Source organism: Rhinatrema bivittatum, chromosome 1 (genome assembly GCF_901001135.1).
Source record: "Rhinatrema bivittatum chromosome 1, aRhiBiv1.1, whole genome shotgun sequence".
NCBI classification, from domain to species: Eukaryota; Metazoa; Chordata; class Amphibia; order Gymnophiona; family Rhinatrematidae; genus Rhinatrema; species Rhinatrema bivittatum.
In genome coordinates this window covers 272,503,324-272,521,697 of record NC_042615.1, presented here as the reverse complement: position 1 = coordinate 272,521,697, position 18,374 = coordinate 272,503,324, and the positions used below count along the sequence as shown (strand labels likewise).

Sequence of the window (18,374 nt, the reverse complement as noted above, 5' to 3'; positions counted from 1 at the left end):
GGGCACCCAGGACCCCAAGGTCTGGAATCCTCCACTCATTTCTTAATTCTTCTACTGCATCACATGGGGCAGGGGTTTTCGTTATCCCCCAAAACCTTCCCAATGGGGAGTTCCACAAAGCAGAATTGCTTACCTGTAACAGGTGTTCTCCCAGGACAGCAGGATGTAGTCCTGACATATGGGTGACGTCACTGGACGGAGCCCTATGTACGGAAAACTTTGTCAGATTTCTAGAAACATTTGACTGGCACTCTGAGCATGCCATTATCCCTCGAGCCACAGGGGTCTCCCTTCATTCTCGTTTGTAGCAAAAAGTGTGAGTGAAAATAATAAAATTATAAAATGTTTCGGACCCAACTCCGCAGGGTGGCGTGTGGGTTTCGTGAGGACTACATCCTGCTATGATTCTGGGGGATTTCAATCTGCATGTCGATGCCTCCCCGATCTCCCCCAATTGTGAAACCTTCCTTTCCACACTCCAGGCAATGGGCTTTGAACAAATTATCAATAAACCCACTCATAAAGCAGGACACACTCTTGACCTCATCTTCTTAAACTCACACCTATCATACATTATCTCTCCTGACTGCACCCCTGTAACTTGGTCCGATCATTCCCTAATATCAGCTACTCTCATGACTCGAGGAAACTCTATTCAGCCACAACCTTACTCCACCATCCACTTCAGGAAACAATGTACCTCCGACATGCTCAGTGAACATCTATCCAAGGAACTCCCCAACCTAGACATCTCCAACCCCAACTCAGCCCTTCTATCCTGGCGCAATATCACGGAGTCGATAGCCAATAAACTTTGCCCCAAAGCAACGAAAACTATCAATTGGACCCAAAAAAAGAAGCAACCTTGGTTCTCACCAGAACTTAAACTGATGAAGCAAGACCTCCAACACAAGGAAGGCACTTGGCGGAAGACCCCCAACACCACAACACTATCCGATTACAAACGCACCATGCATCTCTATAAGATCTCTCTTTTACAGGCAAAAAAAGACTATTATGCCAGCAGAATTCATGATATTCAATACGACGCCAGGGCCCTGTTTTCCTATGTAGCTCAACTCACTAAACCCTCTGCTCCTACCATTCCGGACAACCAGGCTCAATCCAAAGCAAATGAACTAGCACTCTTCTTCCAGGATAGGTTCCATATTAGGATCTACCACCCAGGAAAGAGATCTAGGCGACATAGTGGATAATACATTGAAATAGTCGACTCAGTGTGCTGCAGCAGTCAAAAAAAGCAAATGGAATATTATGAATTATTAGAAAGGGAATGGTGAATAAAATGGAAAATGTCATAATGCCTCAGTATCTCTCCATGGTGAGACCGCACCTTGAATACTGTGTACAATTCTGATCGCAAAAAGATATAGTTGTGATGGAGAAGGTACAGAGAAGGGCAACCAAAATGATAAAGGGGATGGAACAGCTCCCCTATGAGGAAAGACTAAAGAGGTTAGGACTGTTCAGCTTGGAGAAGAGGCAGCTGAGGGGGGATATGATAGAGGTGTTTAAAATCATGAGAGGTCTAGAATGGGTAAATGTGAATCGGTTATTTATTCTTTTGGATAATAGAAGGAGTAGGGGGCATTCCATGAAGTTAGCATGCAGCACAGTTAAAACTAATTGGAGAAATTTCTTTTTACACTCAAAACACAACTGAACTCTGGAATTTGTTGCCAGGGAATGTGATTAGTGGAGTTAGTGTAGCTGGGTTTAAAAAAAGGTTTGGAGGAGAAGTCCATTACCTGCTATTAATCAAGATGACTCAGAAAATAGCCACTGCTATTACTAGCATGGCATAGACTTAGTTTTTGGGTACTTGCCAGGTACTTGTAGCCTGGATTGGCCACTGTTGGAAACAGGATGCTGGACGTTATGGACCCTTGGTTGACCCAGTATGGCCTGTTCTTAAGAATATACTTCTTTTATTAGAACTGCTTAAATAAGATTATTATTCTTCCCCTTCCCATCTCTCAAAATAAAGAGTTATGTATTTTTTCTTTTTAAATATAGTCATACATTTTCAGTTACAGTTTATTTGAAAAAAAATAAAGTGTAAGATGAGGTACCAGAGCTTCATTTTTTCTCATACATGGCAGACAAAGAAATAAATATACGATACAAAAATAAATAAATAAAAATTGGTAAAAATATATCAATGTCCATTATTGTGAAGCATCAAATTTATTGTCAAAAGATATTGCCAAAAATATGAAAATCATTGAAGGTGAGATGCATAAAAACGCTCATAATACAGTAAATGTATCCCAAAGTTTCAGGGAAGACAGCAAGACAGTCATCATACCTGATTTTTTGGGGACCCTGGAGGAAGCAGGCTCTGGATTTTCTGGCGATGTGCTATCTGCTCCATCTTCAACCACCTGGATCTGAAAAAACAAACAAAAATACACACAAAGACAAATTACGAAAAGGCCATATTTAATCTGCAGGCATTTTCATGTTGAACAAGGAAATTGAACCACTTATTAACATTTATAAAATGTTTAATACCAGAAGTTCCCAAATTATGGATTTGGATTAGCCAGCAGTTCCTAGACAATATACAGGGAGAAACAAGATATTTCAAGATTAAAAAGCAAAGAAGCAGTTTTAGAAAGGAATTTATACATAAATCTCATTGACAGAATTAAAGCAGTGAAAAAAATACATAATTAAAACATGTACATATAAAGACTAAACAAAAACTGTTCAAACTAATTGTGTGGCACATCTAAAATGGGTCTCAAAATAAAAGACAGGGAATCAGTGTCTCGCAAAGCATGCGCTAATGAGGTTACTCTCCATAAAGTTAGTTTCCTCCCTCATGGACTATGCCCAAGACCACAGAGTTGCTTGCAGCAGCTGATGGGTAGATTTTGTGATACATTTTTCACACATTTACATTTCTCATTATGCATAAAAGAACCAATTTTGACTGTTTTGGGGGTTTGTTTGTTTTTTAAGATTTTCTTTAAAAATGTTTCCAATCTTTATGTACCTCTAGATTTATTTTATTCCTATTTGTTTCCACTTTTCAAGCCTATTTCTTCTGTTTTTACCCACTCTCAGACTCTTCCCCATCTCTCCTACTCAGTTACTCACGCCCTTAAGTCTCTCCTCTGTTTACTCCCTCCTTCAAATCTTTTCTTCCTCCTTAGATCTTCTCTGCCTCCCCGCCTAGTTTTCACCCTGCACAGTTCCCTGAACGTACCAGGATCAGTCCAGACTGCTGGGTTATGCCTCCCCTCCAGCAGATGAAGTCAGAGAAAAGCTGAAAAGCACCCCCTAGATATACCGGTGTGCCACCTGCGATCCCTCAGTATATCTCTGACTCCAGCAGATTGAGAGGCATAACCTGCGGTCCTGATCTTTCCAAATTTCTACATTGGTTGTACAGGTTTGAGTGACCCTGACTAGATCAATTAGTTTATTTAGACAGTGTTAAAAAAAAAAAAAAAATTTTCTTTATTGTCTTACGCGCTGCGAGGGGGTCTTGTTTAGGGCAGGCTTGACAGGGCAGTGCCCTAAGGCCACATACCCGGAGATAGCTAGTTCCTAGGGGACCGGGGGGAGTATTTACCGGTGGGCCAGTCACTCCCCCCCCTCCCCCCCAGTTTGCGTATACCAGAGGTTTTCCCTCTGAAGGGGCTCATTGATTCACTGTTTGACCCTTGTGAGTTTAACAAAAAAAAAAAAAAAGGAAAAACTAATAAAACAACTTCACAAAAGCAAGTGCCAGTAAGTCCTGTTGGGGGACAGACAGGGCACACTTGTTCTCAGCCCCAGCCTGCCGCTTTCGGTCCCGGGACTCCAGAGGGGGTGGCTTGGTCGCCCGGCGCGTTTTCTGCTCATGGCAGTGCTTTACCTGTTTGGCGCGCTTTTTGTTGCTGCACTTCCCGCGTCTTCATGCCGCGATCTTTGGCCTGCACGGCCTGCGGGGGGGCGGGGGCGCGATTCTCCAGAGAGGGTCTCTGCTCCCGATGTCTTCCCGGGGGCGAGGGACCCTCTCAGGGGCCGAGCGCTGCCCGCAGTCCTTCTTCTTCGTGGCCGCGGAGAGCTCCTGCTCTTCGGCAGACGTCCCCGCCTCCCGTTGACGAAGGAGCAGCGGCCATTTTGGCCGCGCTTGGAAGAAACAGCGTCGGAGGAGGGGGACTTCCCTCCTCCCTCTCCTCCGGCCCTGAGCCCGCAGCGCATTAACGATTTCGGGGCCCCTCCTCCCCCCCGACCCGCGGGGGACACTTAAAAGGCCAGCCCCATTTTCTTCCCAGTTTGTGCTTTTAATGCACAAAGTCTTCTTGGAGACAGAAGCGGGCTGGAAGGTCTTGGGGCCCTCCCCGCCTAAGATTCCGAGGGCGACCCCGGACCAGGGCAGGGCGGGGCCTCGTTGTCCCCGTCCACAGATAGACTTTGAGATTCCAGAGGCCTTGGATCCCCTCCCAGGACCCTTTAGTTGCAGTCGGGGGAGGGGGATTTGGACGGACAGGTGTCCGTGGAGGGAGATGATCCCCAGATCCTGCGCTTATTTAGCAAGGACGAGCTCGATCACTTGATCCCGCATGTTTTGAGGGAACTGGAAATCCCGGCGCCCCACCAGGAAGTGGATACTTCTCCGGGAGATGCAGTTTTGGCGGGCTCTGTGAACCCCCACAAACCTTCCCATTTCACCCTAAATTGTTTCAGATTGTCTCTAAGGAATGGGAACTTCCAGAAGCTTCCTTGCGGGTCAGCAGGGCTATGGATAAGTTGTACCCCCTACCGGCTGAGTCCTTAGACCTCCTCAAGATTCCCAAAGTGGATTCAGCGGGCACGGCTGTGATAAAGCATACTACCATCCCCGTGACGGGGGGGGGGGAACAGCGCTTAAGGATCTCCAGGATCGAAAGTTGGAGATTTTATTGAAGCGCATTTTTGAAGTTTCGGCACTAGGTGTCCGGGCGGCCGTCTGTAGCAGTCTCATGCAGCGGGCCACGCTTCGCTGGGTCCAACAATTGCTTACAGCCCAAGACCTTCCGCCAGAGGAAGCGGAGCAGGCTAACTGCACGGAGGCTGCGGTCGCCTATACAGCAGACGCCTTATATGATCTTCTTCGGTTGGAGGTTGGAGCCGCTGCAGCGAGTGGAGTCACGCTGCAACGGGGAATATCGAGAGTGAATAGGTTGGAGGTAAACAGAGGCCTGGCTTCAAAACCCCTGGAAATTATAAAACCGGCTGTTATCACACTGGAGTCCATTTGGGACTTGATAGCGAAGCTTGTGGTCGGGCACGATGAACAGTCTCAAAGTGTGGAAGAAACCAACAGAATAGATGCCCTGGAAATAGATTATGAAAAAAAGACAAGAAGAACATAATACAGCCCTGAAAGAGGTAAAAGAAAGTAACTGACTAATATTACAAAAGCTCGAGAACAAACATCAATCTTGCGCAGATCAGAGACGGTAGAGAACTATTTGAGACAATTAAATTTAAGGCTTTTAAGTTTCCCACGGGTAATGGGAGAGATACGCTGGTAACTTTTAAAAGATATCCTGAAGATTCCAGAGGAACAAATACCAGCGGTTAAGAAAATTCTGTTTCTCCAACAAAGGACACAACGGACACAGATATCCCCAATAGGGGACGTGGAGAACTTTAATAATTTGTCTGATTACCTAGAAAGTTCAGGGTTTGAAGTTGTAGAAAGAACAGTTCTTTTTGACTCTTTCTTTTCTGAATATGACAGGGGGCTTGTTATGAAGAGTTACTTTAAAAATATTAATATTCCTTATCTTGGAGGTACAATCCGAATATTCCCTGATCTGTCCAGAGCGACACAATTACGTAGAAAACATTTTCTTAGGATGCGCCCTGAGGCAGTAGCTAAGGGTGCAAATTTTATGTTGTGTTACCCCGCAAAATGTATCATAAAATACTCTGGCAATACCTTTATATTTTACAATCCAGAACAACTTAGTCTGTTTTTGAGCTCGAGAGAACAAGCTCCTACCAGTTAATCTGTGAACAGTGGAAAAAACAATATGGTTTTCAGGGTAGCATAAATAAATGGAGAAATTTTTTCTATTTTCTTGGCAAATCTCCCTCTATGTATTACCTATTTTCCCCCACCTTTTGAGTTACCGCTTATAAAGAGGGAATAAGATTACCGAAGTCTTAAAGGAATGACTAATGTCACTATGTTTAATATATTTCTTATATGTAATTCCTATGTTTCTGTGCAAAGATCTTTGTTTTTGTAATATGTAAAATTCAGAAATTAAAAAAAAAAAAATCCCAAATCTTTTGTCTTTAGTATGCACAAAATAATCTTATACATCTCCTCAAAGGCTGAAAAAAAGCAAGATAATATCACCTGTTTGGATTTGATTTCAGATTTAATTACTTGCTGTTTTTTTGGGGGGTTTTTTGTTTTTTTTAAATCCAAGCTCAAGGAAAGTCAAATTCAGGTTCAGTTTTGTAGGTAATAAAATAAAATAAAAAATATTTAACAATGTGTGAGTCATTCTATGATGCGGTGCTGCAGACGGCACCTGTGAACTGTGATTTCTGTTTGCAAACAAGTAAGTAAGGAAGAATATTCAATTTACTATTTCTGGTGCCCTTAGGGTACCTTGGAATTTTTACAGCTGGTTTGTGAATTTTAAGCTTGTTTATGGTCCAGTGGTCACCTCTTCTCCTCTTAACTAGGAGGGAATGAGGAAGAATAAATATATATTCACCCCTGAAGCAGACATCTTGTCGAAACATGGCCGTGTCAGGTGTATTGGATCCATCACTGTGCTAATTTTACGTTTGATTTTATTGTAAATATGCTTTTATTGATATTATACCACCACAACTCCAACTGGCTTGAAGATCCCCTGCGCTTCACCATTCACAACCGCCCCACTAGAAATTCTCTCAAAGCTACCCTACACACCCCCTCCCTCAAGAATGCTCATCTCACCTCCACCAGGGAGTGAGCCATTTCCGTGGCTGGTCCCTCCCGCTGGAACGCTCTCCCCTTGGAACTTCGCTCTGAGCCCAGCCAGTACAAATTCAGAAAAAAGCTAAAGACCTGGCTCTTTAAGCAGGCCTTCCCAGCTTAAGTCTTCCCCCCCTCCCTCCCTCTCCTCATTTTCCCTTTATTTCATTTATGCTCTCCCCCAACGATGTACCTAACCGATCCTTTTATATTATCGTTATGTTTAATTGCTATCTTATTGCTGCCTACTTGCCTCTCCTCCACCTTCCCTAGTTAAGTTATATATATTGTTATGTGCTCCCAGTTCCCCTTCGCCCTGTTCCCTGTATTTTCTCTTCCTAGTTATATGTAAACCGATATGATGTCCCCATGAATGTTGGTATAAAGAAGTTGTTAAATAAATAAATATTTTATCACAATTTTAAATACTATGGGGTACATTTTAAAAAACAGCGTGCGTGCGTACTTTTGTTCGTGCAACTGGCGCGAAGAAAAGTACACCGGATTTTAAAAGATACGCGCATATCTTTTAAAATCCGGGGTCGGCGCGCGCAAGGCTGAGCAAAATATTGGCAGTCTTTGCGCGCCGAGCTGCGCAGCCTGCCTCCGTTCCCTCTGAGGCCGCTCCGATTTTGGAGCGGCCTCGGAGGGAACTTTTTTTTTGTCCGTCCCCCCCTATCTAACCCACCCCCCCGGCCCTACCTAAATCCCCCCCCCCACCTTGTTCGATGAAGTTACGCCTGCCACTGGCAGGCGTAACTTGCGTGCACCAGCTGGCCAAGCCCCGACACAGGCCGCTGTGTCGGGGCATTCAGCCACACCCCCAAACCGTGGACATGTCCACGGACCGCAGACACACCCCCCGGACCGCCCATTTTAGCAAGCCCCGGGACTTGCGTGCCGGCTCACGCGTGCCCTGGGTGCGTAAATCCAGGAGGATTTACGCGTGCAGGGTTTTTTAAATCTACCCCTTAATCTATTTTTTATGTACCATTCGTTTTCATATTTATTGATGTGGTTCACCTACCTCTGTTTTTTTCACAATTTTGTAGTTTCCTGCTCCATTGGGCTTATAATCTAAAGATGTAGATGAAGCAACAGAGGTTGACGTGACTTGCCAATGTCACAAGGAATATCACTAGGCGACACAGGATTTGAACCCTGGCTGTGCTGGTTGTCAGCCCACTGCTCTAACCTCTACATTCCCTTCCTTACTCAGTCTCTCTGTCTGGGCACATGACTCAGTCACAATCTCTCTTCGATCTAGACTCAAGTCTCCATGCCTCTTAACTATGAGTGCTAAATTTACCCCAGTCCAATAAAGTATAACAGTTTACAGTGTTTCACTGTCTCCTGTACTCTATATGCATGTGATAGAAAATGCATGAAACAAACTGCATTAAGGTCCTATTAAAATCCTAATTTTGCAGAAATTGTGGTTTCTGAAATAAGCCTCTTATCACAATCTGTGTAGAATCACAATTTGAGTTTGAAAATGCTACCCCTGCATCTGGTCTTCTAACAGTCCCAACTCCCCATCCCCAGCAGCAGGAAATGAACACAGGGAAATAGGCCAGTATTTACTCACAGGCTCTATTTCTTGCACAGAAGCCCAGACGGTGAAAGACCCAGAAGCCCATGCCGACAGTTCTTGCATTCAGTGCCTGCCATTGCTGCCTTGAGATCCATATATTGGGGGTCTGCAATTATGTATCTTATTCATTGCTCAATCATAACTATTGGAAATTTGGCCAATGATTTGGATGGAGTTTTGTGTGTTGTTTGTAAGTCAGAACACAATGGGGCAGAAATAGGATTCAAAAAATGACAGACTTCTTAATCTTATGCAAAACTCAAAATTTTACACTGAAATCAACTACATTAAATTCCTTACTGGAGAATGGGTAGTTTCAGTAACAGTTGTTTATGGTCAAGTCATTGTGAAAGGAAACAAGTACCTGTGACTGCCGCACAAAGACACCATGATTCTCATCACAGCTGAAGTACTTCCTGCCTTGCACTGTTCCATCATTCTTGCCCTTGGGCTCATCCAGAATAACTCCAACCCATTTTCCTGTTGCAAACAAGGTGGCACCAACATAAGCCACTGTACCACGATATCCTTTTCCAATGACTTCTACTCGCAAGCCCACTTTCACAGGCTTTCCAGTTGCTTCCACACTCATCCTGGTCCCAGTACTTGAGGCCTATAGACAGAAAAAAAAAACCACATGCTTTTTAAACAAATTAATATGAACTAGACTCAAATATTAAAGCTTTAAGAATGTAGATTTCCTTCCTTCTGCCCTATTTCCCCCGCTTAATAGTTTAAAAAGGGAAGGTGTTCCAAAACTTTCCACAACTTCTAACTCAAGTTCCATAACTGCAAATAAGCCGTGAACACACTGATTAGTACCAAAATAAGGCCTATAATAATTATATAAAGTCCCTAGTGACCCCTCATTTGGAATACTGTGTACAATTCTGGAGACCCCATCTTCAAAAGAAAATAAACAGAATGGGTTCAGTCCAGATGGTGGCTACAAAAATGGTCAATGGTCTTCATTTTAAAGCAAATGGAGACAGATTTAAACGATCTAAATAAATATAAGCTACAGTAGGATAAGGCAACCTTTTGGAAGTGGTGTGTCAAGATTTAAAATCGGAGGTAGGTAACTCTGGTCCTCCACAAGCTGGTCGGCACCCTGACTTCCGAAGTCTTCTCTCTTTGGAAGTCAAATGCCCGCGTTATGGATAACTCTGGAAACCAGAGCAGTTAGGTCTGCCTCCAGGAAAGGGTTGGGAAGCACTGTTCTAATTCTTCTCTGAAGCATAATCCTCCTTTAAAAGGAAACTTGCCGAGACGGGCTTTAAAGATAGTATATCCTGCCCAACTGCAAAACGTCACAGCTGTCTTCTTGCTACCACTCCTGCAACTAACACCCTAGGAGTTGTCCTGATAAGGGTCATAAAGGGTGTCTGTCAAAAAGGCCATCCCTGATTCTAGTGTTGCTGTGTTCTGAGAATCTGGAAGCTGTTGAACACAGCAGACCACTGCTCACACTATGTAGCCACCCCAATAGCTGCTTGCAAAACCATGGTGCCTTTCAAAAGACCCGTTTCTATATTGCCTCAATCTTTCTGTCCTGGGGATCCTTCAGTGCTCCCCCCCCCCCCCCCGGGATAATTGTTTTGTGGATGTCTGCAGAGATTAGCGTATCCACCTCGGAATTCTCAGCATTCTTCTTACAGCAGTAGAGGGCAGATCTTTCTCAGCAGTCTTCACCCTGAGAGGTATTCCATTTGGTCAACACAATCAGTTTTTGTACTGAATGAAGTAGGAAAGCCTTCAGGGGGCTTTCAAATCCCTTGTGGGATGGGGTCCCCTCTATCTGGTCACCTCCTTTAGAAAAAGATTCTAAGGGATGCCATAACATCCGAAATTAGTGCTGCTAGCTCTTCTCTATAAAAAGACTGATTACTAAGGATTCATCACCCTCTGAGGAATCTCCCCTTCCTCCAGAGAGTCAGTTTGCAGGAGGCAAGCCATCCACGATTAGGAGTCTGAGGGGATGACCACCCTGGCCAGCTTCAACGATGGCTCTCCTTGGAACCACGAGAGGTTCCTGGCAGAGCCGGTAAGGATTCTTTCCCCTGGTGTTGCATCACATAGAATGCTTGATGCATCAAGAGGATAAACTGTGGTGAGAGGATTCCTTATGGGCCAGGCCTTGCCCCCTTGCTTAAGCATAGCGTCTAAGAAGAGGGCCCCAAGAGTAGAAGACCACGAGGGAGGGCATATGGATCTGAGCCAGTAGCCTAGCTCCTGACCTCTCATGAGATCCACCTTAATTGGCTGGAATATCCCCTAAGGGAGAAGAGACTATGCTCTCATCATGAGATTGCTGTTTCTTGTCCCTTATCATGTACAGGGCAAAGGGAAATCAGGTCCCTGAGGGGAGCATCTTTGTGCTGCACATGTTCATTGTGCAGTCACTTTTTTTTTTTTTTTTTTTTAAGAATTGCCCCCCCCCCCCCCCCAAAGGAACATGGAGATTTTGTTTTAGTGGTGGCCCCAGATTTCTTCAGGCTGCTGTGAAGCACCGAAGCCCCCCTGCATCTTTCTTTTTCACTTTCTTCAGGTTTTGCTTCTGACCAGAGCCTGCACTCTGTTGCAGGGCTTTCCAGGTCTTTTGCGGTCGTGCTGCTTTGTAGGGAGAGCTTATTCCAGTTGAAGCAGAAGGATGCTGCCAAAGATCCTGCCTAGGATTTTCCCAACATGCATCCAAACTACCGTGCCTGTATGGGCTTCCACGGCGTTGCAGTTGTTATTTCCTACCAAGTTCAGAATCGCTAGTATCCCTCCCTTAACTCTCCCCAGAGCACCCTGGAATGTACTCGCCACTACCAGGGACAGTGCACTGCAAGCTTTCCTGATGTTCCCTTCTTTGCCTCTTTTTTTTGTTTTACTGAGGCCATTAGAAGTTCAATAAAGGGATAGCAGAGGGAGAGAGAGTAGGGATCTGGTTTCCTCTTTCCTATTTATTCCTTGGCTCCCACCTCAGTAGGGCATCTCTACCCTACTCCTAAGGGAACTAGGAGCAGGCCAAAGGGAAGCTCACCAAAAGGAGAGGAGCAGGCTACCATCGGGGAGAATGAGCTCCTAAGAACAGTTAGCCCAGGAGCTGGTAGTGTCAACCAGGTCTTGGACGCACCAAGACTCGGGAACCTGTCCTTACTAGTCCACAGCTTGCCACACTTCCCTTATACCCGGACATGATGTCACAAGGGAGAAAAAGGTGTGTACTGTCTCCGGCAACTGTGAAGGAGGGAAATCCCCTATAGCAGGGGTCGCCAACTCCGGTCTTCAAGAGCCACAAACAGGCCAGTTTTCAGGATATCCATAATGAATATAGATCAGATATTTTTTGCATGCACTGCCTCCATTGTATGCAAACCGAACTCATGCATATTTATTGTGGATATCCTGAAAACCTGACCTATTTGTTGCTCTCAAGGAGAAGAGTTGGCCACCCCTACCCTAGCAGGAAGATAAGAAACTATGAATTCTCCACTGGGATCATTGCCTGGGGAAAAGGAATGCATAACTGGCAGCCGAGGAGACCACTTCAGTAGTTCAAGCTTTCAGTATAGGTCACCAACTTTAACATGCAGCAAGAACATTAATTTGCACTTGCTGTTTGTTGACCTAGAATATGGAAGCTGACAAAGTTTGTGAATGTCGACCAAGAATTTTAATGCTGACTTTGTAAACCACTGTGACCTTCTTTTTGAAGAATTGTATATAAAATGTCTAAATAAATAAATAAAATAAATAAATCTAATCTAGATGGCTGCAAGGGTCCACTTCAAATTCAGGGCAGCACTACATAGTTTACTGTGTCGAAGGAATAAACAAGGCAGAATCTGGTCCAAAAACACTGGTTGTCAGCATAAACTTGCCTGGAACCCAGGAACATTCTTGTTACTGCACAAGAAGCTAGTGTTGACTAAGAAAAAAAAAAGGGAGTACAAACAGCACCAGCACACTCAAGCCCTGAGTAAATAAAAGCCTCCACATGCGCTTTATTGATCCTCAAAACTGGTTGATCAACACAAAAAGGAACCATCTGGAATTATGATCTTCAGAAGACTGGCCCTCTCACCATTTATGGTTTAAGACAGGAATGGAAAAATTCCCAGGTCATTTAAATTTGATGCCTGTGTTAAGACAGCTTGGGCTCAACCGGAAAGAAGGTAGAAATGAACACCATGAAGTTTAAAGATTGCGACAAGCTCCTCTAATCAGCATGTGAAAGGTCTCATAAACCATTTGTATGGATTATTAAACAGGCTTACATTTAAAGAAAACAAAAACAGAACAAAACAAAAAAAAGGAATATAGTAGTCAGTCAGTTCCATTCAAATCATCATCTATTTAAAAGTAACTCTTCTAATGTTTGAATTCCTGGGTTCATAAGCTAAACAAACAACATATCAGAAAAATAAAAAGTATATGTTAACTGGTCTTACTGTCAGGGATTTCTTGACAGCTGCATTGCAATATGCTGTACTGGCAGCGTAAAATAAGCTATTTTGGCATACTTTACCTATAGAGACCTCATAACTGAGTGATAACGTTTGAAAATATTATAATCACACTTTATTTTAATCATAGGGCTCAACTATACATATCTACCCTGCAGGACTCCACCAAAGGCATACCCAGCACATCTATATCCACTCCACCCAGAAATCAAAAGATCTTGCACATTAAAGCCATCACCCACATTGGAAAAGTGATCTACTTGATAGAAATCCAGCAATCAAGGAAAGAAGCTGTCAATGCTAGTAGAAAGAGGAAAGGAAGGATGAGAGGGGAGGAATGGTCCAGAGGGAGAAAAGTAAAAGGAAGGGAAAAGAAGCCAGAGGGAAGGAGGTGGAATAAGAAAGCTGGAGAAAGGATGCAAAAAAAAAAAAAAAAAAAGGAAAACACAAGCTGCACATTGGCACTAGCGCCTAATGCTAGTTATGCTTGATCTGCCACTAGAAGGATTTTGGTGGAATTCTTGATGGTTAGATTTACAGTGTATGAGCATAATTGATGGGTATAAATGAAGAAGTTCATATGCTTGTACAGCCGAAATGCAGGTAGCGTTTGCATGTCAGAGAAGATGAGCGAATTAGGAAGACATGGAAGGAAGGGTCATATATGTTAAGTATTAAGTTGTGGGTTTTGATAAAAAGATGAGTGCCAGAATTCCTGCAGAAAAAGGGGTATAATCTTTATAACTGCCATAAAATGCAAACTATTGGGATCTCTGCTCTGACTCTTCATATTATATATGAATGGGACACAAAAGTGACAAGTCAGGCGGTCGTATGGCCCAACTCCCATGATTTTCTGTGCGAGTTAAGGAAAATAATTAATTCCTCTTACAGAAACTCATGGCAGCTGTGCACAAAAAGGAAAGCCTGACCAAACTTACACCTTCCCTGAGCTAGAGTAAATACATTCAAGATTCAGGCTTCCAAGAAGAGAATAAAAAGCATGCAAGTGTGTGGGTGTGTAACTTCTTGTGGCCCAGCTCATGAACTGGGAGTTAATACAGCATTTATGGTGGATCCACTTGAACAGCATACCAAGTCTTTTTCAAGCTAACATATTTTGTTAGTTTTACATACCTACTGAATAGGCCTTTTTACAAAATCTGTTAGTCAAGAAAACCCAAGATACCAGCTGCTGTTCCCCCAATGGAGGTCCAAAAAGCAGGGGTGAATCGATCCCCATGTTATCCCCAAAACAACTGATGTTGGGGATTATTTTGCAGTAAATTGATAGTATTTTATTACTTTAATCCCATTCTGTTTACACTGTCAAATACACTGACATTTGTTTAAAACATTTTTTATTAATTTAGATGGCAAAGCAGATAACAGCATTGAACAGGTTATCTAAATACCCAAGAAATACAAATATCTGAAATTAATATCATGCATTTCTATCAAAAAAGACAACACTTACTTGTTCTGTGCATGCAGTGAATACAATACCAAAATTACCACAACATAATTAGCATATGGCATTGCCCATTACATGTACAGTGACTGCAAAGATGTTAAAACAAGTTTGGCAGCAATATCTACAAACATTTGTAGGGGTTCCACCAGAGCACAGCAGTTTTCATCACAACTGCATACTAAGGAGGGGAAGAAATCCATGTAGAAAAATGATTATAAGTAGCATCAATAGCATAATCATATAAAAGCTTTACAGGAAACTGAAGATATCTCCATTTAAAAATATTGTATTTGTTCTCTGGAGAAAAGTTATAGACTAATCTATCACAACTTATCACAGAACCCTCATCAACTCCAGCTTTTTAGAAGTTCAGCACCTGAAAAAAACAACAACTAACAGTCTGGGTAACCTGAGCTTGGAAAGATTCACCACATTCAAAACACTAGCAAAATAAGATTAGTGAAAAAATATTTTTGGAAGATTACCTCAAAACCTGAGTTTTAGCATATTGGGTTCTGAAAATGAGAATGTTTACCAATCTAAACCTTTGAAATGTCTGTGGAATCCAAGCACTGTACGCTGTGCACAGATCAGCATTTAAAAAGTATATCTAGCAAACAGTAATATTGACCTTGTAGCAGTTGCAAATAAATTAAACCACTGTTTTTAATCGCTATAAACAGTTCGCCTGCAATTTCAGTTAGCAAAGTTACAAATCACCTTGCGCTCAACTCGATCCAGCAGATCCGTCACGGCTGGAACGGCATAAACCACCAAATAAACCCTCATGTCATGATTTGCTCATCTGAATTCTAACTTTAAGAAGGAAGCATTAGCTCTCGAAAGCTAGCGAAGAAACATTTTACATGAGTCCAATATAAATCACCTTATACATTTATGTTAACCTTTTCTTTCTGTACAGCCAAGTGAACCAATCAGAGCCCGAGGAGACCTTTTTGGTAGGGAGGCACTGCTGGAGAGCAGTTTAAAGAATTAAAGATACCCAGAAGAAGAAAAAAAAAATAAAACTTTTCAAATCCTGCACTGCCTACTACGGAGTACACAGCTTTCTTTTCATGGAAAACCCTAAAAAGAGGATACAGCTGAAGTCCTGGTCTTCTCCGAGAGCCGGGAGGAAGACGAGCTGTGTTAGTGATACCAACTCTCCCCGATTGGGCACAGATGCCCATTATCAGGCGCGTGTGAAACGTTTACAGACCAGGGATGCCGGAGGCGTTCAGGAGTACCATTCAGCATGGAACGTTTCCATGCTGAATGGAAATCAAGGATGGAACGTTTCCATGCTGAATGGAAATCAAGGATGGAACGTTTCCATGCTGAATGGAAGTAACCGACTAATCGTTCTTTTCCTTCCAACTATGACACAAGACGTGACTAAGAGCGAGCCCGCCCTCTACCTCCACCGAGGAGTAACGGTCAATCGCTCACCTACTCCAATAAAAAAGAAACTCACTATGCAGCCCACAAGAACAGAGTCGCGAGCCCTCTAAATATTTTTCTCTCTCTCTCTTCTTCTCTCGTCCCATTCGCTCGCTCGCTCCGCTTCCGGGATCCGGCAGCGGCAAACAGCGCGAGACTCGGGACCAGGTGAAAGGGCAGGAACGGGGAGGGGAGGGAAGGGAAAGGGAGCCCAGCGATGCTGTCAGAGATGACCGCTTCTCGCGCCTCTTCGCGTCATCCCCGAAGTATCCTTGTGCGCAGCTGCAGACAGAAAGTTAATACCTGGCTGGAGAGTTTGGCAGGTGGATGGTGGTTATTCTCACACATTTTGATGGTTAAACTTCAGTTTGCTGGAAACTTTAGTTTGGACTCAAACTTCAGATTGCTGGAGCATTTGCAGGAGTCTAGTGGGGGTGGACTGGCCATGCTACAAGTATTTAGCATGGGCAGAGTTTAATGCTCGTTGCCTTTTCCCTAAGTAAAAGATTGTTGCTCCAGCCCGGTTCTCACGCCCCTTACGAAGGCATGCTGCATTCAGGTCGCCGTGCTAGATAGTGAGTGCAAGGTTCTCCTCCTCTCATCAGCATTTCTAAGAGCCGCTTTTTGCTCCCTGTCTGGCTCGGACTTGCTATGCGCCTCTCTCCAGCCTGACCTGCTCTGGTTTCAGCCTCCTTGTGAACAGGGCTAGCCTACTGCCAGGCATATACTTTCATCTCTAGGACAACTGGTTTAAATCCAAGCTCAGATGACCTTTATGAAAGGAGATCATATTGAGGTTCCTCTCACTATGAATTCTGCTTTACACCTTGTAATCGACTTGTGACAAAAGACCCCATAAAGACTAGATAAAGAAATCTATACCAACCTTTGGTATGAAAGCAGGGAGAGTTACTGTATAGAAAAGGCTTTTGCTTATTCTGGGCCACTAGTTAGCTGTGTGTGTGGACTGAAGCTCTAATAGAGATCTAGCTAAATAGTGGGAACTGAGAGAGCATCTAGTATTGTTGGTCTTTAAATATTCATAGGTGGAGTTATGATAAAGCAGGCTGTCATAATAGACCATCCCTGTTCACAGCTCTTATAGTGATAGCCAACAGGGAGTTGCTTCTATTAAACCTTATTGAAAAGTGTGACTGTTGCATAGTACTTAAACCAGATCCTGGCTGATTGTGGCAGATCCTGACTGATTGTGGGAGATCCAGCAGGTGAAAGTTTTGTTTTTATTGTTTAGAAGTAGTAGATAGGGAAACTAAAATCAGGCAGTTAAAGCTCACATGAGCTAGGATTTTTTTTCTTTAACTCCTGCTAGCATAGCCAGTTGTAACATTGATTGAAGAGAGGACCACCCCATCAGATACAGACCTGGAAATTACCCTAGAGAAAAGTAGTCTTCTCCTTTCTTCACTGCCCCAACTATGTCTACTCTCGAGTATACAATTAAAGAACAGCATCAACAAATACAAAAACTTCAGGGGCCGTATTTAGAGCTTGATAAGACATGGGAGCAAAGATATAAGCAGTTGGAAACAGCCTGCATCTGGTTGAAAGCTGCCACAGGGGAAAAAAAAGTGTCCAACCCCCAACTTGTTAAAATGCTCGGGGGGGGGGGGGGTGATGGGAACAAGGGACATATTCAGGGGTTCCTGCACCAATGCAATTTACACTTCCAGTTCTATTTGGACTTCTTTTTGGAAACATGCAAGGAAATTATGCTGGATAGATACATTGCTTACTGGTGACACCCTGAAATGGATCACCACATTAATTGAACAGAACTCAGACCTTACATGAGGGGTTTCCTCCAGGAATTAAAAAAAGATTTTTGACACCCCCCCCCCCCCATCAAAGACATAGCGCTGAAAAGGGAATAATGCAATTACAACAGGGAATGGGCTCTGTTTTATCCTATGCTGCCCGTTTCCATCAGCTCCAGGCAGACTTGAGATGGGGCAAAAAGCCACTGTGGCATCGATTCCGATTTGGACTAAAGGAGGAAATCAAGGATGAAGTAGCCCGAATCAAGCCTCCCTCTACTTTGGAGGAGTTAATACCTGCATAGACAACTTCTTAGGAGAGCAGCAAAGGGAGAAGCAGGGGACATTGCATTGGTCACGCCTTCCCCTGAATACTCCCTCAGCAAATTTCAATGGACAAAATGCCCCAGAACCAATGCAAGTCTGTATCGCTCCCTCCTAAAATTCAACCGCAGCTGGCAAGACTTCACAGCCACAACTGCAGCCCCTGTCCTGCTGTCTTGGCTGTGGAAACTTGGGACGTTTTGTGGTACAATGCCCTTACTGGGGCATCTTTCCAAAAAATAATCTGACCACCCAAAGAGCGAGTCCTCGGACATCTGGTGACCTACAGGACAGGGCCTATTCTTGAAACAGTGGAGGCAGAGATCGGGTG

At 43.6% G+C, this 18,374-nt stretch overlaps 1 protein-coding gene across 3 annotated transcripts in view; it reads right to left on the bottom strand.

Moving 5' to 3' along the window:
* The window catches only part of LOC115087474 (dynactin subunit 1-like), a 314,922-nt gene extending 298,737 nt beyond the window's left edge, over positions 1–16,185 (bottom strand). The window contains exons 1-3 of one of the 3 annotated variants that reach the window (XM_029594711.1): positions 15,954–16,185; positions 8,941–9,189; positions 2,330–2,411 (exon numbers count right to left, since the gene is read on the bottom strand). In XM_029594711.1, the coding sequence (XP_029450571.1) occupies positions 2,330–2,411; positions 8,941–9,168 (310 nt within the window). In that variant the 5' untranslated portion in view covers positions 9,169–9,189; positions 15,954–16,185. The remainder of the gene's footprint in view (positions 1–2,329; positions 2,412–8,940; positions 9,190–15,953) is intronic. The other 2 variants (XM_029594702.1, XM_029594721.1) reach the window with 2 other exon arrangements.
* Positions 16,186–18,374: the final 2,189 nt, after the last annotated feature.